At 36.8% G+C, this 24092-nt stretch overlaps 3 protein-coding genes across 3 annotated transcripts in view; 1 reads left to right on the top strand and 2 right to left on the bottom strand.

Moving 5' to 3' along the window:
- Window positions 1-24092, bottom strand: part of ASPA (aspartoacylase) — a 56831-nt gene that overhangs the window by 10806 nt on the left and 21933 nt on the right. The gene's annotated exons all lie outside the window — the stretch shown is intronic.
- On the top strand, window positions 1473-6517 carry SPATA22 (spermatogenesis associated 22). The gene is made up of 8 exons (XM_037372628.1): window positions 1473-1515; window positions 2011-2139; window positions 2860-2914; window positions 3050-3134; window positions 4208-4549; window positions 4885-5014; window positions 5882-5979; window positions 6326-6517. The coding sequence occupies exons 1-8, from the start codon at window positions 1473-1475 to the stop codon at window positions 6515-6517; spliced, it is 1074 nt and encodes a 357-aa protein (XP_037228525.1).
- The window catches only part of LOC119140989 (transmembrane protein 211-like), a 63905-nt gene continuing 48314 nt past the window's right edge, over window positions 8502-24092 (bottom strand). Inside the window, exon 3 of the mRNA XM_037372648.1 lies at window positions 8502-10832. Within this exon, the coding sequence (XP_037228545.1) occupies window positions 10606-10832 (227 nt within the window). The 3' untranslated portion in view covers window positions 8502-10605. The remainder of the gene's footprint in view (window positions 10833-24092) is intronic.

Raw genomic sequence — 24092 nt, 5'->3', positions numbered from 1 at the left:
GGACCACCGCGCCCGGCTCCCCTCAGCGCTGCCCAGGGGACGGGGAGGGGAATGAGGCCGTAGCCGCTTCCCGCCCTTTTCTGACTGACTTGGCGCGCGAGCGTGGCGCTTCGGGCCGTTATTTTTGGCGGGCTTCACCTCAGCCCGTCCTTCAGGCACCGGCAAGGGTTTCAGGCGCCTTCAGGCGGTGACTGGTACTGCTGCTGCGTGAAGTGCCGCCGAGGCTTACCTTGGTATCTCCTGTTCTCCATCCTTAGCTTACTTTTTCTCTATAGCTTTCGCTTAGGATTTTGGTTGTTTATCTTCAAGGGAGGACAGAAAGCAAAACAATACAGTCTAAGATCCTATGTAACACCAAAGCTGCCACATCAAGTTTATGGGGTTTTGTTTTACAAGTATGTTGCTTGCTGGTGGCCATTGGACTTCATAGTGCTAGCAATACAGTTTAAATTGTGCAACAGCAATGAAGTAGAAGCTGCTCTAACGCTGTCACACATGTAATTGATGTATCTCACAGAAATAAATCGACCTATTAGTCTAGCTGCGGTAGATCCTTGTGCTTCATTCTTATCAATATCTTTAATAGCGGTGTATAGTTAACTGCCAGATCAAAATAAATGTAGAGTTTACTGTCTTATATTATTTATACACACAAATATGCAGTGTTATTCATATGCCACTAAAGGCAATATGCACCAGTAACTAACTTTGTTAGAATAGCAACTAATGCTACACAACAGTCTAGTATTCTCAATGTGTGCAGTAATACATAGGCATTTACTATAGGAGCAGATAAATCAGAAAACAGATATGGTGTGTGACCTGTACCTAATATGGTAAAATGTATTTTTTCTGTTCACACTATTTAGCTGATAATGTTTTCTTTTTACTTGTGAAATATTATATATATGAGGAAATTGGCTAAAAGTTTTAGGTCTGCATCATAAAGTACAGAATTTTGGGTTTTGAAGTGTGACACTATTTTTCACAAACCAGTTTTTTACTCAGAGCCATGTACCTTGCCATCACACTTTGCAGCAATGTATAAGGATACATTTTCTATTAGTATTCTGTTTTCAGGAATTAAAGAATATTCCTTGTATTTGAATGTATATACTTTTAAATTTGGAATTGAATTCAGTATTTTTACAGCGTTCAAAAAAAGTAGAGAATACAACTTTTGCTTCAGAAATACAATCATTTGGGCCCTTAATCTGCAAAGAGCAATTTCTTGTCACTTGCATACCTGTGAAACTTCTAAATTCAGTACAAGTGCTCGCATCTTTCAAGCTTGTGTCTGAAGTAATGCATATCACTGAGTACACAGAGAGTTAAGAGAAACTGCCATAAAATCACATAAAATTTGGATGCGTTTGCAACATGAATCAATTTACTTAGTTTGTTTATCTAACTTCCATACAGCGAATTTGGAGTAATCAATACATTGTTGCCTATTAAGATACCGCAAGAGAATGAAAAGGAGTCTAGCTGACACTTCAGGTCGCAGCACAGCAGGTACCATCCATTCTTTTGTGTGTTACCATTCATACTGCATTATGCTTATATATTTAAATATATATATATATATATACACATAGATATATATACATAGAGATACATACATACATACATACATACATATATATATATATATATACTCGTGCTCACAGACGCATGCAGTATTAGTACAGGATATACAGTATTCAGTCCTAGATCCCCATTTCCTGAGTGGTCTTGCATGGGTTTCAGTTTTATTGCAGCACAGGGCAAGATTTTTGAATGGAGTCAGGGGTCTGGTCACTAAGGGAAATGTTTAATTCACAGGATTTTGTGCAGGACGGAGGGCTGGGAAGAATATAAATTCTGTGAGGCAATGGCTGATGTGTTATGTGTTTATGAAATGCAATTCCTATGGGTGACACAAAATAATGGTTAAGTAATCTTACTTAAGTGTAGATTGTGTATCCTTTTGTTATTGGTATAGTAGTATTATTTGAATCTTAATTTTAGGTTGTCTGCCTGTACCTCTGTTCAATCAAAAAAAAAGAAACAGACAGCCCCTCACTTCAAGTCCACTTAAAAATGAGTTTGGTACCAGTTCTGGGACTCGTACTTATGACTTTTCCCCCACATCCTTCGGTAAATAAGATATATTTTATTTTTTTATCGGATCTAAATCCAAGTAAACCTTAACTGTATGATTGTATTTAATTAAATTAGACATTGTCTTTATTAAGAACAATATGCATCCTTTATGTTTGTTTCTGAAAAGTTCATTATGTAAAAAATGTCCTCCAGGAAATTTCTTTCTCTTCTATACAATTGAGCTTTTTATACTTTGTGTCTAGAGGGAGTTTGACTCTTTGTATGTTAGAGAATGAAGTAGCACTGGCATTTAAATAGAGTCTCTTGAATTCTGACCTTTTGTTTTCAGTTGATTTCAATCAACATTCAAGTCCTGTGTTGCAAGAAGAAACATTTATGAGATATCTTTCTTGTAATTCAGAAGAGAACTGCTGTTCTACAAATTGTGCTTGGAAAGAGTGATGCAGAAGTCTCTGCCTTTAGTACTTTCATTATGTTTTAATTATAATAAAGTAGAAGTCTCTGTGCTAATCAGTCTAACTTAACCATGGTCTAGAGAAGCAACTTACTTGTTAGAAGTTACGGATATCAAAGGATCATATCATTCCTTTTTTTTTTTTTTTTTTTTTTTTCTCCTTCTCCCTTCCTCCTCCTTCCTGTGTGAGACATTGTGGAATCTTAAGCAGATAAAGTGTAGGAGCCCTAAGTAGACCTATTACCTTTAAATCTTTTTAGTCTGTGTCCATATTCAATTCTTTGTCTTTTGGGAATTAGGCTGGGGAATGATGACTCCAGAAGTGGTTGAACTACAGAAAGAAGCAAGCAATGGGTATGTAAAAGGAGATTATTTGTTGCTTATTGATTTTTATTTGGGTGCTAATTGTTCCACAAACTATGATCCGTATGTCAGTCTTACAATAAAGCTGCTACTGCGTCACTGATACTTTAAACTTATCTTTGAAAGTCAAACAGAACATCAGGTGGCTTCTTCTGTTATGAAACCACCAAATGCATCAAAGTCTAATTTAGCAAATGCTGGGAAAAAACTTGTATGCCTCTAGGTTGGTGGAGTCTTTAATTTTTATTATCCTACCTTAACCAAAATTATTCTCATGTGAAAGTATATTTTACATTTTTCCATATTCTTGTATATTCAGAGAGAACTTTTAATTCTCAGATCATCACCATAGTCCTAAATAATTACATTGTGCTTATGAGCCAAAACGCACTGAAATGAAGTACTTTTCCAGTCTACCTAATGAGTCCTATTAATTAGCCCTAATAGCTAGCCTTATTATCAAGCCTGAAATTCAGTCTTACCATAAAAGTTGATTCAATTTTGCTGTCTTAGATGCAATTTTTTGAGATTCTCCTTTATTTGAAGTTTTGTCGCCTTTCAAACCATATTTATCAATAGTCTCAAATTTAAGTTTCTATCAGTGTACATTAGGGCAATTTTATATCAAAATATTTAATCAAAACTGAATATAATTGTGAACACTGTGCTTATATAAACTAAGGAAAAGCTTCCAGATTCAGATGCCTAGAGCTGGCAGAGACACTTCCAGCAATGTTGTAATTGTCTTTTTTATCTCTTCCCTTCCTCCTATTCCTTTCCAATGGCAAAAAGAGTGAATGTTTTAAACAAGTGCCTTCAAGGGCAAAATGAAACTGAGGTGGAAGGCATTTCTGAGCTGCCTTTTATAAAGTGTTAGAAATAATAAGGTCAGCACTAAAGTTTGTGGTAAAATGATTTTTTCAGTGATGGTGGTAGAAGAATTTAGAAATATCATTCTCAGAAGAAACTTTGCTTATTTAATTTTAGAGTTATGGAAAAAATGTGAATCTTAGGTCAGGAAAGATCCCTGATACAGGGCAGGACAATACTTGAGCAAGCTTTTAAGACCTATTGAATTCAGCTAGGTTTAAACACAGGTGTGATCATGGCCCTGTATGTGGATAAATTTAAGTGTATATACTCAAGTGCTTTGAGTCTGAATATTTAACAGATGTTTTTAAAACTAAAACAATAGGTTGCCTTTATATAATTTACGTATCTAAGTATTCAGATTAGATATTGTGATACTGAACTATTATATTGTACTACAGGGCAGCAGAGAAGACTCCCAGTACTAAAGTTTGGAACAGAAATGGATATACTCCTCCAAATAACACAACAAATGCAAGATCTGATAGTGGAATTATTCAGAAGTTTGAGAATCTTTCAAATAATTTGAAAACTGCCCAGCAGCAAAAAAACCCTCATAACCGTAATTCATCCCAGCTTATTAAACCAACAGAAACTAGCCAGACATATATATATAAAGGACAGGGGCCAGTGAAACCTAACATCGTTTCAAGAAGTCTGCAGGATCATAGTCTGGGATATAAATTTAGCCTCAATATTCAGCAAAATAAAATGAATGAAAACCAATTTGGTTGTGTTCCAGAAGACAAAAGCCAGGTAAGCTTATGGAGAGAGTTAATAGGAAGATACAATGAAGAAAATAGTAAAGAAAAAGAAAATTGAGGAAAGATGAGGCTTTCATTATTCCTAGCTGCCTTAGTAAACCCTTAAGTTTCTGAAAATTTAGAATTGAGATTTTTATATTATAATAACCTACAGTTATTATATGTATAATAACCCAGCATGATCATATAAATTGGCAGGGAGTTGTTTGTATAGTCTGAATGTACACTAGTGTAAATATTGGATATTTAACATAATATAGAAATGTCTGTGTGCCTTTTAAAATTGTGTGTTTATCTCTAACTTGCATTTTCATATTCCTCTGAAAGGAATTTTCATCATCTCAACTAAAAATTAAAGAAAAAAATAATTCTTTGCGAATCATATCTGCAGTCATTGAAAGTATGAGGCACTGGAGTCAATATGCTTATAAAGCTGCACTATTATTTGAAGTTTTAGGTAAGCATGGTAGATTGTGTTCTAACTGATAATGGTAGGACAACAGCCAAGAGAAAATCTTATTAACTGTAGGAACAATAGCTGTGAAATACTTAAAACCACAAAATACTGGCATAAGCAGCATCTTATTTTCCTGCTGGGAGATCCATTCAGCTATCAAAGGTGACTAAAATGGGTAAAAAATTAATAATACAGTCATCCTCCAATATTTAAGCTCTTTTTATCATCTTTTCTTTCCTTCTTTTTAGAATGTGTTACAATAAATTTTCCTATTTAATAGGAACCTTCTGTAGAGAGGTACAGTTTTACAGTAATTTTTAATACAATTAATCTAGGAATAAATTGAAGTCTGGAGTACTTCTAAACATAGATGACTTTTAGTGTGTTTCACTTTGTGTTTTAATTCACATCTGAGAAATGAACATGACAAAAGACTGAAATGACTAAACTTTAAATCAAGGTGAATAAGAATACACAATATGATGGTATCTCAGAAAACTATTATTTTGACAAGGTTGCAAATATTTAAAGTTGATTTGCATATGAAGATCAATAAAACCTAAAGAGAATTGTGTTGTGCTCTGCTTAACAAGGGAATAACCAGATTACAGTGACAATTATGAAAACCGCATTTGGTCAGTCAGTTTAGAGAGACATCACATATAATTGTGCTGTTCAAAGACTGTAAAGCCTATAATTTGTATTGGAACTTCCAGTGCTGTCAGCACAAGTTCTCACAGAAAGCTGATGCTGATGCTATATATTGTAGTGCTTTTGTGTAGTAAATGTTGTTATGGTATCTTTGTGTATCATACTTAGTACTGCTCTGACGTTTACATCATGATTTATTTTTGCTAAATTGTATAGGCACACTTGATTCTGCAGTCACACCTGGAGCGTATGGGGCAAAGAATTTTCTTTTGAGAGATGGAAAGGAGAGTCTGCCTTGTGTATTTTATGAAATTGTAAGTATTCTATGTCTGTACCTAACACTAGAATCTCTTTTATGAAGCTAATAATATGCTGTTCTGATAAAACAGAAAGTTGCTGTGTGCAAGGAAAGCTGAATGCTTATACCATGTGTTCTCAAAGTGGTCTAGAGCAGTAATCCTCACTATTTAGGCATCCTCAGACTTCTGTTTCAGCAAAAAAGTTGGGACTTTAAGTTCAGCTTCTAAGTAGTTGATAACAGCAAAAAAGCTGATGTAAATTCCTTCTGCATTTGATGTAGTCTTTAGAAAGCAGACGTTTTGAGAGCTTTTATGTTAGGTGATACAATTATTTTGTTTGTTTGTTATGCTTTTGATGAAGGACCGGGAGCTTCCAAGACTAATTAGAGGTCGAGTGCACAGGTGCATGGGAAACTATGATGCAAAAAGGAACATTTTCAAGTGCGTCTCTGTAAGACCAGCAACTATTCAAGAACAAAATGCTTTCCAAGAATTTGTTAAAATTGCAGATGTTGAGATGACAGCATATGTAAAAACAATGAATGAAATTTAAAAGTCTAAATGGTTGTCCAAAAGTGATTTTCACTCATCATTACCCGTAAAGGCTGGACATCCTAAAGCATTTACCAAAACTAATGCTGAAAATCTGATTCAATAATTGGAAATATCACTATGCTGTGCTATCCAACAAATGTTAGTAAAAATGTTTTGCTTCCACTATTACTTTTCATAGCTTATATTTCCCACTGAAATATGCAATGACAGGGTTTTGTTTCATAGTAGATTAGATTTTACTGGAGAAATTCTGAATTAAAATGTTTAAGTTTTTCAGTATTGGAAGTGTTTTAGAAAAAGATTATTTATACTAGTTCAGGTTGCCATTGCTTTTCATTATCTTCAATTTTTAGAAATTCCTTCAATACCTATTTCAAAACGTTGACTATATACTTTTGAGGAGTATTTGGACAAAGTTTAGGAACTAACAAATATCAACAAAGTTCTCTTTGGCTCTGCATATTGCATTAAAACTGCTCTTTGATAGAAAGTAAGAGGGTAGTCTTTATTCCACTTCAGTTCCAGTTAACAGGTTCCCTTTGCTGCATTACAAGAACATGTGTAAAAGCTTTTCTAGAAATGATTATAATAGATACTACAGAAAGATTTCACAGGATGCAGCTGTATGTATTAGGTATTCATATGGTTCCTATTGATATGTTATCTGATCCGTGTTTTTTAAAAAATAAATAATCAGTATAACACCTGTATAAAATAGCAACAGGCCCTGAAGCTGTAGGAGGATTGCTCCAGGACACAGAGGAAGTTGGAGAGAAATAGTTATTTGAACACAGAACTTCCTTGCCTTTGCCATAGAAACATCTTTCATGAGGGATGGACCATTTACATGTTTATGTGTTTTTGCCTTCAAACAGTAACTTTCATAGATTATTCCTGCTGTCTCTATTTCCTTTTCCTCTTAGCTAGTTCCCCTACATCAAAAGCTTTGTACCAGCTCTGTTGGGAATTGTAAAACAAAAGAGTTGTCAAGAAAATAGTGAACGGTGCAATTTTTTTTTTAATTTTATTATACAGTGTTGGCAATTGGAAATTTCACATTTAAAATAATTGAAATATTGTATCCAACAAGTCAAATACAGAAAACAGTTAATATTCTAAAAAGGAGCCAGCTAGTCAATGCAGAAACACATTAATGGAAAATACAGCTTTTAGTTACACTTAAAAAATTATATATTTAGGATAAAACTTGAACCTGGTCCAGTAAATCATTCGACTTATAACAGGAAAACGCTTCTACACAGTTCAACGCGCAGACAGTCTTTATTTTAAAAAGTGATCTGTCAGTGTTAGCACATGTATTGTTAGCAACATGCCCCTTAATGTTCCAGTTGAAGATCTAAAGTATGTGCTTTACTGGTGTAAGAATCACTTGCATTATCATCTCTACCTTCTGTGCTAAGCTGGTTCTGAGCGTGGATGTTTCAAGGAGAGTTTCATCTATCCAGTTGTAGAGGTCATATACATATATTTGATTTCCTTTATGTATTATAAAATATTAAAGAAAGTTCCAAATGGAAGCATTAGCTTAACTCATAAAAGGTGCAGAATATTACAGTCTGTGGAGCTTGTCGATGTTCACAACAGAAGAGGTTGAGTTTTAAGAAGTAAAGGATTTGCTACAGCAGTGCTGTAAATTGTGGGGCTCCACTGTAACAGTAATTTAAAACTACAAAGGAAGCTTGAACTATGGGACCAGACCAGCATCTGTGCGTGTCATCAACATCACACAAATGTTGTAGGCCTACTGATTTCAGTGGACTGAGTGATGGTTCCAGTTCTGCACATGTGAAAGTTACATTAATAAGTAATGACAGAAATAGGTTATTTGTGTCTACTAGGTATGTTATGGCTGTTAATAAAAATCTAAAATAATTTTACTGTCAGTAAGTGTTTAGATCTTTGCAAAAAAGAAAAAGTTTTCTACTTTACACTAACAAATCACTTTTTCTAGCGAAACATTAAGTGAACAGTCGTAAACATTACACAAAACAGAAGAAACCCTACGTAATACAGTTTATACACATTACTCAACATTTTTCAGTTGTTGGTTGTTTTGTGTTTTTTTAACCATATTGATCCTGTCTTGTATAATGGTTCTAGTGTAAAGGCACAGGTTGGTTAGGAAAGAAAAGCCTGCATCTCTGTCTTTCTACTTCATGGTGATTATTTTCTTTTTACATGTTGTTTGTTATTCCTCACTTTTCTGACTCTTAGATGAAAATCATCAATTTCAGCTATTCATTAAAAAAAAAAAAGCCTAAGACATTACTGAAAAGTACATTACTATACAGAAGTGACTGAAATTTATTCTTCTTACTTTAGAGGCATTCCTTCAACCTAATTTCTTAAATATTTGGAAGATTTAATTCCTTAGTCACTGTAAGCAAAAACGCATAGCATGTGCTCTCTCTCTTTCTCAGTGCATTTAATTCTACACTGAAATTGTATTTTTCAAAGATTAGTAATGGAACTTCCTAGTTTACGTGCAGAATTTGCTTTAGAGTGCATGAAAATGCAACAACAGACAATTACTTTGGAAAACAATGCAATGTTCCACTGAAGTTTAGAAGGGTGAGGAATGTAAACAAGACTACAGAAGTCTTTTTCAGGTATTAAAATAACACAGCAATTGTTCTGTTTGCATTTTCTTATACTTCCTCAATGTGTCTCTGTCTGTCCCTTCATGTACGCTTTCAATTAAAATAATAATTCAGGAATCAGTTGGACTCAGCTAAGTGAAGAATAATAAATTTGATCACTTGGTTTTTGCCAAAATACAAAACTAAAAAGTATAGCTTTGAATTAAATATAATCTATGTGATACTTTCTTTTTTAATAAATAATAGAAAATAAAAGATGAGAATAGAATTAGAAATCAATTTTTATTTTAAATGAAAAACATAACAGTGGGGTGAGATTAGAACCCAATGTTTCTTTTGCTTAAGGCAATCAAGTGCACTTATTTCAATGCTGATAGTAATGAATTCAGTGCTATTGTGGAAATCAAACTTCACAAAATTCACATACAAACTCATGAAATATGGCAATTTGCTAGTTCTGACACAGCATCAAATTCTTATTAGTAGTGTTCAGTAGCATTTCACTATTTTTTTTTACAATAATGGGCTTTTAATAGTAATGGAAATATTAGAATCTAGTTCATTCTAGCTTGTATTATCACTACATATAAGGGTCATCGGGCACATATGTTTTTGTAAACAGAGTTTTCTCTTTTCAGCCTTAAGAAACAAACAACAAACACCAAAATCTACAAGTTTAATAGTTCAAATAATTTTGTAAAAGCCCACCTAAAATTATAATTTAAGAAATACTGGAAACAAATTCTTAACATTTTCCCCCTGTTGTTAAACCATTAAATCATCATGAAGCTTTTGGAAGTAGTTAGATATCTCTTTCTAAAAAAAGTAATCTAAACTTTATGCAAGTCTTCATGAAGATGACTCTAAATCTTGACTATTAGATTGGCATTAAAAAGTGTGCCAACAACTTATGATATGCAGGCACTACTAATATATAGAGATTAAAAAGCAATTATTTTTTTTTGTATACAACTCTTTTTAGAGATCAAGTTTAATTTTAGGCTGTGGCTACTAGTAGGTGCTTTTCTCACTAATCAAAATAATTGTAACAAAATATCATTGATTTTAAAATTATTGGGTTCATAAAAGTTTTGACATTTAATAATATATAAAAAGTGAATTGAAGCTTTTAAAAGACTTACGATTTTGAGACACAAAAGAAACTGGGAGGTAGACAGATGTTTTGAGGATAACCAGATTTTATTTTTTTTTTTTTTTGTCTAAGGCATTATGCCACTATATGTTTAGAGCAGTATAAAGGCTGCTGATTAATCTTATTTCAATTCCAGAGTGTTTGCTGCTCGTACTTACGGAAGACTATCAATGCACTTTTGGTCTTAGTGAATCTGACCTTCTCTTCCCCATCTCCTTTTTTCTCTTCAGCCATACAGCTAAATGGAAGTGCTATAATTTCTGCCCATTGCCTGTAGACAGGAATGTTCTGTTCTTAAACAGTAATAAAATACTATAAAATTGTAGGTATTGGAGTTGGAGATATGTGCTCTTTTGGTGCATATTTTGCAAAGAATGGTAAAAAGACAGACAACATGACCCCAACAATTGCCAGCATATACCCCCATCCAATCTGGCAGTCTCCTGCATAGTAGATGTCTGAATTCTCACAGAACCTCTTCACAGTAGCAGAGTTGAAACCAAAAGGGTAAACCAAAAGCCCAGAAGCCATTATGAACACTAGAAAGGAGAGAAAAAAACCACGTCAATTATTATCAAACACTTAATTACTTAAGAAAAAACAAAAATTCTTTTAGAAAGGCAAATATGTTATATTAAAATCAACGGGAAAAGTCATAGCTTAAAAAAAACCCTTATGATTGGCAGATCATCTTCCTTTTCATAATTACCTCTTATGGACATCAGTGTCATAACAGGGTAGCAACTTGGCTTTGAGATTTTTTTCTTGAGAAGTCTTGCCCATTATGTAACTTCAGAAACGTTGTAATCCAAATTAATGGAGCCATTTAAAAAGCAAGATGATTCAGATATAATGGAATCCAGAAGAAAAGAATTCATAGGTTTGCAGATTCCAAACCAGCTTGATTTTCTTCTCAATAGCATTTTTGTACTTGAGACAATCGCTTTGTTCCGCCAAATAAAAACTTTCAATGATAGAGTTTAAATGTAGTTTTCAGATTGCGCTGATTAAGTTCTGATAATGGGAGCACTTTCTCATTATTCTTATTATTACAAACTTAAATTGTTTAAAAAATCCTGCATTTGACCCAAAGGTTGAGAGATCAAAAACAATACAATCTGTCTTCTTATTTCAGTTTTAGCATTGGAATCTTTCAGTATTTTTTTTTCTTCATTCTCTCTGTAAATTCAAGTATTAGAAAAAATGTTGACCTATGGTTGAGACCAAAAATACTAAGACCAAAAGTTCCTATATTATCTAACTTTGACAGCTTAAACTCTAAAAACACACAATAAATATAACAGAACATGCTGTAGAAATCTAAAGGTTCGCTAGGTAAAGGCATAGAGTTAAAGTAGCAGGAAATCTCTCCCAGTGAGTCAACTTTTACTCCTACCCAAATACACTAGAAGATTAATCCTGTGCATAATGAAGAAATTTGTCTACAGTACAAGCAAAGCTTCAGCCACCTCTTGATGTTGGAAAGCCAGACTTGCCTGCTGCAATTACACTGTCTGTATTATCTGTTAGCTTTTAATAGCACTTCACAGATTTTACAGTCTTTAATGACTATGTTATATTTAAATATCATGGCTTATGCAATTAATAAACATCAGAACCACTTTTCCAACTCTGAAAATAAGATGGCCAAAAGTATAAATCATGACTATGATAAAGATGCATTAAAATACTCCAGGTACGGTTCTCAGAGCCTGTTTCTGCCCACCTTGGAAGTCAAGAGGGGCTAAGCTAGGCTGGTGCGAAGGGTTATGCCGTCCCAGCCATTGCGCATATACTCTTGTTTGACAGGACACTGAGAAACCCTTTTTTTTCTTTTCTATCCTTTCTACTGATAAATTACCACTGTATTTAAAATCTATAGTCTGTTTTAAAAGGCTTTATTTTATGTACCAAAAAGATACCACGAAGCAATCCCTTTTCCTACTTTCCTGTTTTTCCAAGACAGTGTTTTGTTCAAATTCAGGCTGGATTGTTAGCGATTCAAGAATAGTGGTAATCGGAATTAACAGTTATGTTTGAGCTGATAGATAATTCATAACCAGCAAACATCTAATGAAACATTAGGATTATAAAACAAACACTACGTGCTATTCTTTGTATTTGTAATTGCCTTTCAGGTAGGGCATGTGCATATTATTTCCATTATAATATTGGAGAGAGAGGCTTAATTTTAAAAGTATCCACTAAAAAAGGGCAATCACTCATTAATCTTTTTAATAAAAACCCAACAACTTTAATAAGCTTGAGGGCTAGATGAAGTGAAGAAGTTTAACATACTCAGCCTGTAAAGTCCCTGAATAATTTGAATTAAACCTTTGCTTCTTGCCTAAATGGAACCACTGAGTTAATCCCTTGTGAAAAAAACAAACAAACCAAAACAAAACAGTAAGAGCAAGAAAATGGAAATTAAAAAGAGAAAAACTGGAACAGAAGCAAACTTGTTAGTCTGTTTCCCTCTGGGGTAACTTATGTATGGGTACAAAGAGAAACTGCTGGCCAGTAAGCGGAGCACTCTGAGAGCAAGGTTTTAACCCGCCCTCGCTCCCAAAAACCACTCTCCTTCCCTTTAGGCCTTTATGTGTGAGTTTTCAGTGGTTCCCAAGGAAGGACACTGTGGCCTATCCCTCTTTCCAGGCTGAAGGTGTGTGAAGGTGATGCTGCAGGAGCCAGTTAAGGGAAGGTCCTCCTCAGCACAGGCCACATCCCGAGCACCTCTCACACTGCCTGATACGACTCACCCGGCTGCACCTGCTATGGGTGCCCAGGGCAGGAGGGAGCTTACAGCAGCTGTGCTTGTGCATTTCAGCTCTAACATTAAACAAACATGCAGAAGCCAAAGACAAAGAAGTAAGTTGTATTATGCATATCTCCCTTAACTACACACATTTGACACCACTAAAAACAATACAAAAAATACAATAAAAATTAAGCTAATCTAGACACACACACAAACATCTTGTCTAGCAAAGGTCACTGAGCTTTCCCAAAAAAACGAAAAGAATGGTTTGAGTTGGAAGGGACCTTGAAGATCACCTAGTTCCAGCCTCCCTGCCATGGGCAGGGACACCTTCCACTAGACCAGGTTGCTCAAAGCCTGATCCAGCCTGGCCTTGAAACTTCCATGGAACGTAGGAAGCAACCTAGGAGAACAACTAGAAAAATGGGAGATTTTCCCTACTGCTATTGTAAACTTGGAGAGCGTTAAACTGCTAAGCTGATCAACAAACTACACTGTGTTAATCCGCAGACCTATGTAGGTTGTAGCATGCACTTGCAGGCTAATACAGGTAGGAAGCAGAACAACATGCTATCTAAGAAACGGTGATGCAAAGTGGCTACAGAGGATAGCACCAGTCAAAACCCAGACTGCTCAACTGCATGGAGAATCTTGGAATAGCCCGTGGTGCAAAATGTTCTGTAAAATGTTGGGCCCATTTGTAAAGGCAAGTGAGCCAGTTTTAAGAGAAACAGCAACTGCTCTAAGCAAGAAGCAGGTCTAAAATTAAAATTTCAGTTTGTTCATCTTTTCAAAGCCAAAATAGTTCATGCATCTCATTTGGTGAAAGAAAACATTATGCAGAATTGGAAGCAATCTTTTTATCAGAAAAATTATTTTAAACTTGCTAACTGTTAAAATTTCCTGGCTTTCTGACACTATCTCAGCCCTTTGCTCTACTTCACATATTTGCCCGTATATATTTGCCCGTTTTCTTTTTGATTGGGCCTACACAGAATTGTTTTGAAGGCTGTGCTTTACAGTGACACCACTATTTTGATTACCACTTGGTGCTGATGTTGTATGGTGTGATTTAATGGAAGAAGCTTTGTTTTTTGAAGGCTAGAAATAATCTGTCACAGTTGAATGTAGTGTGTTCAGATATCAAACGGGCTAAAAAGTTACCCATGGTTTCATATCCTCAGGCATGTCATAGAATGACCTCATTATTCTCATTTAAGTGCCCTCTTTCTTACAGAGCCTCAAAATATTGAATAGCCTGTTATTATCAGCAGAAGCCAAGCTTTCAGACATGGTGCTAATGACTGCTTAGTAGTGCTGTCTATCAGCAACACTGTTAGCTGGGAGAGCACACAAAGAAACAGTGGGGCTCCATTTAGGCTCCTCTTATATATATAGCACTTATGCCTCTGCATCGTTTTCCAACAACAAACATCACTTTAAAGCATGTCAGAATACAGTAGTGAGTGCATCTTACTGTTATGTGTAGCGTAATCTGCTGTCACACAAGAACACGAGACGGCTAGACAACGTATTTGGGTCTGTTCTACAGTGTGAAGCGTATGGAGTGTGGAGGGGACTTGCTGGTAGAACGGATAGTCGGAGGTCTTTTTTTAACATGGCTTGACTGGTCATTTGATTCATCTCCCATCAGCCACTGGGTCTTTTTAAAAACATGCTTTTTTTGTTTGTTTTATAATCTGACACATGGTGTTTGTTATTGCTAGGTCCCTATCACCTGAGTTTTCACCAGTAAGTCACAGCCACTGCTGACTGCAAGGTGGTCTGAAGTCAAGTCCGCATACATCGGTTCAACTGTAAGTTACTTTTTATTTCTATTTTCTAATCTTCTGCTCTCCCAGACAGTTACAGTCTCACCCTCTCCCATCCTCTTTATGTCACTGGTGTCCTACAGCCGGATGGTAAATGGCAGTTTCTCCTCTGAAGGGTTTGCTAAGGCAGGACCTCTGCGCTGTGCTTCTGCTCCCTGTGTGGGCCCAAGGCTTAAAAAATACGGTGTACCTATTGGGTTTTAAAAAAGCTATATTCCTGATTTTGTTGATTTTAAAATTTAATTAACAAGAATGAGGTATTATTAGAAAGAAGGACATTTTTTTTTTTAGGGAAGATAGGGCATTTTGTGGCAAAAGTCATAAATTGTTGGTGATAATACTGAATCAATGACACTTCTACTCAGGGAAAACAGCATTTTCTGCTACTTTAAACTCTAATGAACTATAACTCTTTCTCATCGCAATGGTTCATTCATTTCATTAAGCTCCTGAAATACTGTTTAATTATTTAAATACCTATCACATACCATTTTCAAGTTTATTGTAAACCAGACAAACCAACGTAATGCAGTTCTCTACAGTGTGTGTAGAGGGCACCAATGTACAACTCTCTTAAATACCATGCACAAAAAATGGCTATTTCCATTTCCACTTCTTTTGGCAAGACTGATGGGAGTTTTAATGTATGAAACACAATAGTTGAATAGTTTTCTGTGTTGTGAATTAGGAATGTGAAAACTTGGAAAACTTGGCTAAGCTTATGTGTATCCTTTTGTACTGATGTTGAAATAGATGGAAATCCAGAGGTGAACCACAACTATTGTTTTTTAAAAAGCTATTTTATTTTATTGGTTTTGTTAATATGTTTAGATGATATGTGGTAGCAATACTTATCACCAGTAGGAAAATATCCTGTGTGCATAAATTATCTTCCTGAAATTACCTGCTGTGAGAAGATTAGTTTGTCTTAGAAGTTATTTTAGTTATTTGCTTATTTTAGGAGTGTATCATATTCCTAATACTTGTGACAATGACAGATTAATTGCAAGATTGTGGGACATATCAGACAATCATTAGAATTAGGTCTGAATAGTAGGTGAGGAAGAGTATTATTCCAAACCTATTATAGATCATCCCAGTCTTATCTCTTCTTGGAACATTTTTATTGACAGCTTAATCCACCAAAGCAGTTTTCACTCATCAAGAAGTTTCCTCTCACACATAATCTATTAACTCCCTTCTTGAAGCTGGCAGCTCTTCTTATGCATGGTCAGTTGACTTTGAATAACAATTTCCTCTCAGGTTTATAGATTTTATTAATCTAATAATTTTATTAGCCTCTTTTAAGCTTTTCTTTATGTTTATGTGATTTTACTTACATAATTTTAAATTAGAAAGAAGATGCTGATCCAAAGCTTCAGATATCCTATCTGACAGCAGTGAGAAAACCTTTCAACTACTAACACAGGCAGACATCTTCAAAACCATCATCTCTTGTCCTATTGCACTGGCTAGCCTATATTCACTACTTTCCAGCACTCTTCCCAAGCAAATATGTTTGTAGGATGCCTGAAGGTTTACTACATTTAGGATATTTTGGACATAGGCAATGCAAGTTCCCTTGTACAAAAAAGAGACACCTATATGTCTCTTCCAACAAGTGGAAACCTAAAGACAATGCTAAGTAAGATCCAAGGTCACAGTTATTGTTGATTATAACTGTGCATGAGCGTTACAAACAGAAACAAGATGGAATTTTGTGCTATCCAAAAATCAGTGATTTCCTTTTGGCTACTTCAGAGTAATTTTGGTGAGAGCTGAAATACATCCAAAATCAGCAGGCATCATTTTAAATGCCAATGAATTAAAAATAAATTAAACAGGAAAATGACCTGTCAAAGATAAAATAAACCAGACAAAATCCTACTGCTATGGAAGCAAAACTTTTGAGGGGCAAGGCAAACAAGGACCACTGTTAAATGTCATTCTACTCTGCTGAACTCCTGGCAGGTGCATGTCAGGTACCTACAGCTCAAACTTGAAAGCAGCCCTAGCAATTATTCCCTCCAAGGAAAGCAAAATGGAGAGCACGGAACAGGGATAATAACGTCCATATACTTGGTACCAAGATGTAGCTATCTTCCTTTGTAACTGAACAAAGAGCTAGAACTCGTAATAATGATACAGCTACTTCCAACATATAAAAGTTCAGCTCTTCTCCTTTGTAAAGAATTATTCCATTGGCTTCATTTCAGTCAAACATGTTGTGATCTGAAGAGCATGTATCTGTGCTGGACTGTTGCCAAATTAGTAGGTTATACCAGTTCCTTTTCTAGCTTTTCTAAAGGCTGCAACTCACAAGTTAGCACTTAGCGGCTATAATATAAAAGCAGTTATAATGAAAGCTATGTAGCTTGCCAAACCCTTTTGTTAGCTAACAAAGGAAATTTACTAGTTTATACAATGTCTCCAAGCTCAGTGTCTAAGTAAATACTGAGTATGCAACTACAGCTCACAAGCTAAGGAACTGCATCAGATATAGTAACTTGTATTTTTATGTATGTATATATATGCAAAACTACTGGGAAATATATGTACATAAAAACCTAGACAATGTTTTCCATTTCAGTTTATTTGGATTTAGGTGAGGTGGAATAAGAACAAGTTATTTTAAATCACTCGAGCACTGAAATAAGAGTGCCCATGCACCTTTTTTTCCACGCATCTTTTTAGTACCACTTAAATACCCCATTTAAGTTCTGTTGGCACAACTTCCTCATTCAGATGGGCCCTTATTGCACAAATAGCCTGTTTCAGAAATGTCTAAAAATTGTACAAATAGCTGAATCTACCTCACTTATTAACTGAAGGGAGTAGAATCTGACTATCCAGACTTTGGAAAAGAAATTCTCTGAAGCCAACATAGAGGTAATTGGGCTTGGTAATTGCTGCATTAGCTGCAAGTTTATTAAGGGCCACAAAAGGAAATGCCATCCCAGTGACCTTTGAGGTTGCATTTCACAGCATGTTTTCTACATAAGAACAAATGATGAAACTTCACTATTTCTGCCAAGTGAGTGGTAGCTACGGTGAAGATTTATAGTTGCACTGTGGTAATCTATGGGCCTAATCATGCAGTTATAGAGTTGCGTGTCATTTACTCAAAAAGGCTGAAATGATCTAGCACTGTGTAGACTATGGTGAAGAAGTGCATTTTGTCATCTGCAAGGTTAGAAGATATACAGCCTATTTAGCAGACTGTAAAAGGGAGAGACAAGAGATAATGTTTCTCAAAATACCAGACTGTTGCACAAAATTCTACAAGAGTCAGAGAGCTAAGAAATGGGGACTGTCAGATGCACTCCAGTTTGGAAGCCATTATGATTTTCTTTTTTTGTATTGCTTCAATAATTATATTGGGTTTCTATTTATTTTTTTTTTAAATTATTTAAATCATGCTCACTTCATTTCTTTCAGAACAGCAAACACAGAAGCAGACTAATAACATAATAATGGCATATTTAAGTGTTGGATTCTTTAGGTGAGAGCAGCATGTTCAGAATGTATTGTGCCTGTAATGTGCCTGTATTCCTTATCGCTGTGTTAATATTTTATTCCATAGTTAAGAAGCGCTAATAGGAAGTGCATATTTCAGTTGTTCTATTTTAGGTAAACATAATAGGGTACATATTTTCTAGGTAATGCACATTAGTTAGCTGTTCAACTCCATTTCTACAAATAGAAATAAAGGTGGCAAATGCTTTGCTTCTCTTCTTAATTAATGTATCCATGCCAAACCCGGTATGTTCTCTAGCACAAGCAGGGAATGAAAATGATGACTGAAAATTTAAATTAATACTTTTTCTTGTGATCTTTTGGCTAAGAACAAGAGCAGCTTCAACTCACCATCTGATGCATTCCCTAGCAAGGAACAGTATCAGCCTGGATCCATATGCAGCTGGAAGTAGTGCGGGAGCAGACAGATTTCCTTGCAGCATATTGTCTCTGCTTTGGAGCCAGCTCACCTGGGAAGGGGAGATGCTGCCTAGTCTACAGCAGCAGGTCTTGGCTCCTACTCTGGCTGTCAGTTCCAAGTTCTTAAATAGCTGTTTAGAGCAAGGGCTGAGGTCCAAAAGACGGGCAGTGATGTGTAGATCACCTGAAATGCCATGATTCGACATGACACATTGCTCCCTTCTTTTCCCCACCTGCTCACCTCACAGGTCTGTTTTAAATCAATCTTTTCACCTCTCCCAAGACTCACAATTTAAGCAGAGCAGACGCTTGTGAAACCAGATTTATAATGAAGCTGGTGGCCATTAAATACTAGCCTTACATCAGAGGTGACCTTATTGTAAAGCATTGTACAGTGAATTTATTTTGACTTTGCACATTCTATACCTTGTCTCCCACATCACAGAGATGCATGATATGGCAGCTGAGTTCAGTGGTGGTGGGAGGCCTGATGCCTGAGAATAATGCCCACGTCCCACTTCATTACAGTTGCACTTCACATCCCAGCAGTCCCCAAGCCTCAGGGATATCGCATTCATTACCTCTTTCAGAGACATGTATTTTACATAAATGGCTGAAAGGTGATTAGAATCCCTGACAGAACAGCATTTTATCTGGAATGTAACCATTAAAAATAGGTGCCGAAAACAAAAAAGGGATCCTACATCCTTCTCCTAATTGATTTAAGCTACAAAGAACAGCTTCAGTTTTCCCAGAGCACAGGAGCTACCAGGAAGACACAAATTGCATGTTTTCATATCTCCTAATAAAAACTCCCTGACAGGGGGTTGAAACCAGAGTTTTCTATTTCTCAGATGTCCTAGTCCTGTGAATGTCATCAGTCAGCAGAAGCACACATACTGCCACCTGATCATAAAGAACAGTTCTGTAACAACCCTCATTTCACGCTGCTGACTCCAGCCCACCATAAATCAGCAACACCACAAGTAATGTTGGAAATAATTGTCTGTTCCCGAGCTCCCCTCTTTTTACAGCCCAGGTGCCACACAGCTGTAGCCATATGGTAGACTACATCCTACTGAAGTGGGTTATAGCAGCACCTCCAGCAGTAATACTACCTGAGTACTTTGAAGCTTTTTAATGCTGCAAACTGGAAAAGTGCAGCTTGTACTCATGCAGTGGTTTTCCTAACCATTAAAAACATTAGAAAAGGAATCAGCCCTGGCTTAAACTAGATGCTCTGCAGAAGGGAAACAGGATAGCAACTGCTAATTCACTGAAAGCTGCCTGGAAATGCAGCAGGTGATCCCAGAGCTGATCCTCAGACAAGTCTGCTGGTGTGCTGGACTTGGACCTGTCCTCCCTCAGTCAGTGCACCCTTTTTTTACCATCCAGCTTTTTTTTTTTTTTCTTTTTCTGAGCAGAGGATGCTTGTACTGACTGCTCTCTGTGCAAATGAGTTAGTGCAGCACAGCTAACATTTGGCTTCAGCCATGTTTGACCTCTGTGTTCCTTAGCCAGATCTTACACAGCAACTTTCAGGAACATGTCCTGTTAAAGCACATGGTCAAAACAGTACCAGGCTGGTCAAGCCACACACTCCATTAATTAGCATCAGACAGGGCTACCTGCAAAAATCACCAGCCATGCCTCACACAAGAGGCTGATTTAGTCCAAGGCTGCTGGAAGAAAAGAGCTGAAACTCACCTGGCATCTTATTGCTGAGCACACCATCAGCCTGCTAGTGGGAAGGACCAGGTGTGCTCTTCACTTCCCACTGCGGACACTGTTTATAGGTACCTGAGCAAGTCATTGCTTGCAATGGCTCCTGTCAACTGCAACATTTTGCCATTCTAGTGCACTTCAAAAGTTTTTGGGTTTAGCTCATGTCTCTTCTCCACTGCATGGGGTGAGAAACTTGCCGTTGACTGATGTGTTTCAACTCCCAGCTTGTAAACATACAAATGTAACTTCAGGACACAGTAAAACAAAAAAAGTAATTGAGTTCTGAGGGAGAGCTACTTAGGTTAGAAAAATAATGTAGAAATCCAGAGTAGTGGTAGAAATGTCCAAAATTACTAGCTAAATAAAAGTGATTTGGGATATCTGATCATTTTTATCAGGTTGGCCCAGCTGCACAATTTCCCATCTCCAATTATACCAAAAGGCCCATACTTCCTCCTTCATTAATGCATTTGAAGGATTTAATGAGTTACTTCATTAGGTTAATAAATCCCTTCAATAACTTTATTACACTTTGATACAATTATTCAAGTGGTGCAGCTAACAAATGTTCATAATTTATATTTTTTGATAGAATAAGTTAGTTAATATATTTGGACCGTGAAATAACAAAATTCATAAATAAGCTATGGGGGTGATCAAATGTCTTTGTGGGGAAGTTTTTTTCTGTCTCCATTTAAGGTAGCATTGGAAATCCTCAGACTCTTGTGCAAGTAACCTCATGCAAGTGCTACGAAGAACTGCAGGAGGTTGGTGCCTCCTAGCAATCTGCTGCTCCCTACTGAGTGCTTAGGAAGGAGGCAAGCTGCTGCAGGATGCATACTGCCTATAGGGAGATGTTTTAAAATGCATCAGAAGGGGCATAACCTATATTTATTTGTTCCAGCACTTTATCAGGTTTAAAATCCAGCTTCATAAAGGCTGTTCCATTTCTTGAGGTTAAGATCTTTGGCTAATTTTGACAAGGTGCAGTGACACCATCAGAAAATAACATTATATTCTGGAAATTATTTTAAAACTAAATTGAATTGGTTGCCATGCCATTTTTTTTTCCTGTGGCATCATAGTAAATGACATCATCAACAGAATAACCTTAGGGGCAAGGGTGTTTTCAGAATCTTAACCTTCGAATGGGCAACAGTCTTACAGCTTCCTATTACCAGAGTAATAATATTTATGGTACATAGACTGCAAGAATGGAACCATACCATTTATTTACTTACACTTGATAGCTACCTCTGGCAAGAACAAATTTCCCATTAATCACCATCTTATCTCTGTAAGAAACAGTTACTCTCAAGGACATCTGTATTATTCCCTTTGTTTTATTAATACAGAGAATAGCGCTGCTATGGATCTTTTGACACTGAACTTTATTTATTTTCTAGGTTTTCCTTTCCAAGGGGAACTGAAATGCTTCAACAAAATAAACATTAGTCTTTCTTAAAAAAACTATTTAAGACCCCAACTGTAGTGAGGGACATGCATTGGAAATTTCTCTAAATATGTTTTTATGTAAAGAAACTGCAAATCACTCTCTTCTCTTTTTTACCTTGTGAAACTCCAGTTATGAATTCTGAGTTTCTCCTGGGAGTGCAGATGACCTTGTTAACATGTAAGAGTGCCAGAAGAGCAATGCCCTCCAGTCCAGGGGTCAGGGAAATGAAGACAATTTCTAAGCTCAGATCTTGTAATATAAAAAAATGCATATTTCTCTTCTCTTTCACATAGTCTTTAGCTAGAATTTTAAAATTACATATTATATTGAGCTCCAGGCTGATTTGTTTTTGTAATTTTTCAAGAGCACTGTATCATATATTTTCATCTTTAAAAAAGAAATCAATATAGGCCCAGCAGGGGACATATCAGACAGCCAAATTCTCTTTCATGTATAAAGAGCATTAGTGGAGAGACTTCCACAAGCTGAAATTTGTGGAAGTTTCTCCCAGTTGGCAGCAGGAGCTGGTGATGCTTGTGTTTTTTAGATAGAGCAAAGTAAAAGGCTCTGCCACCAGCCAGCTGTGTGCTCCCTGTGACTTCATCTGTCTCAGCCCAGGACAGAGAAGACAGCCTCCACACTGGTTGTGCTGATCCATCCTGCAGGCCTGAGTGTCCTTGCCGTGGAAACCAGAGCCTGAAGATGGAGAAGAGGAAAGAGAAACCCAGTCTGTGCCCTGTATGGCACGATGGCCCTTCCTCAGAAGTGGCCATGTGCTTGACAGGAAAGAGATATGCCCTGTTGCCCAAAAGCAAATAATTCATCTTGCAACAGGGCAAGTCTTATGCAGTACCCAAATTAGGTGTTTGTGCTAGTGGAATGGGAAACTATTCATTTTAATTTACTGTTTAATTAGGTGTCCAATACCATACAATGGTGAGACACTTGTTTGAATGGGATAAGCCACCTCATTGTCAAGTGAACACACAGTCACGCCTGCCTCCTAAACTCAAGTGAATTACTCTGGAATCTGTCAAATGTGATTTAACCAATAATTTGCTTGCAAAGTGAAAGGTGCGCTTTCAAATATAGTAAAGGACTCTATCTTCTCTCCTGCCCCTGTGCCACTGCCGGGTCCAAGCTATGCTGGTCCTGCCAAGGATGCTGCCCAGCACAACTGGCCTGTGTAGGATGCCAGGTGTGGTAGGGTTGGTTGAGCCAGGAGAGAGGGAACCCAGCAAAACCTCCAGTGAATCTGTGTCGGTTTGGCAAGTTACGGCAACCCAATAGATCAGTGTGTGTCAGTGAGGGGTAAGGATGCTATTGGGAGGAACGCCATCCATGCAGCTGCGTATCTCTCACTCCAGTGGGTGAGCAGAGCCCGGCCTCAGGCACCCCTGATCAGCTGTGCCTGCCTAGCTCCCCGCCACCCTGCTGAGAGCTGGGACCCCCGCTTTGCTGCAGGCACTGGAACCAGACTGCCAGCCCCACGACACAGCAGTGAGAAATGCCCCAGGCAGGCACTGGTTAGTCCATGATAGGGGCTTCCTTCAGGGATGACAAAATAACCCCACAGCATTTCCATCTTCCTGCATTTAAATGTTTGAGTTAATAACATTTATGGGGCAGCACAGATAAATGAACTTAAATACATCATTTGTCATCTCAGGATACCAAATTACACTGTTCCTTAAAGAGACACAGAGAAATGTGTCCAATAAACATAGTATACTTTGCACAATTTACGTTGCATTTTCCATATCCTGCAACAAGCACAAGATAGAGCAAGGCTTCTTAATGATCATAATATATGTGCAGAAAGAGCAGTTCCCTGAGGACTACTGATTAATCAGGGAAATACTCATTTGTTCTGGCAGAAGTGATGTGCATCTAGGCAGGGCAAATGGTGAACCCTAAGTGCACACAGCAGCCATCAGGGGCCAAAAGTTTCCATTCATTTAACTGATTTTCCTCCTAAGAAAAGAACATGTTTCAGTACAGCACCAGGACATAACAGCACTTGTTCTCTGTCCTAATTCCTTTAGGGTTTTGTCTGACAAAAAGAGGCCCCACATTCATTTTAGAGACTATA

Source organism: Falco rusticolus, chromosome 1 (assembly GCF_015220075.1).
Source record: "Falco rusticolus isolate bFalRus1 chromosome 1, bFalRus1.pri, whole genome shotgun sequence".
NCBI lineage: Eukaryota > Metazoa > Chordata > Aves > Falconiformes > Falconidae > Falco > Falco rusticolus.
Note: the sequence above shows the minus strand (reverse complement) of the source record. Positions and strands in the feature narration are given on the sequence as shown.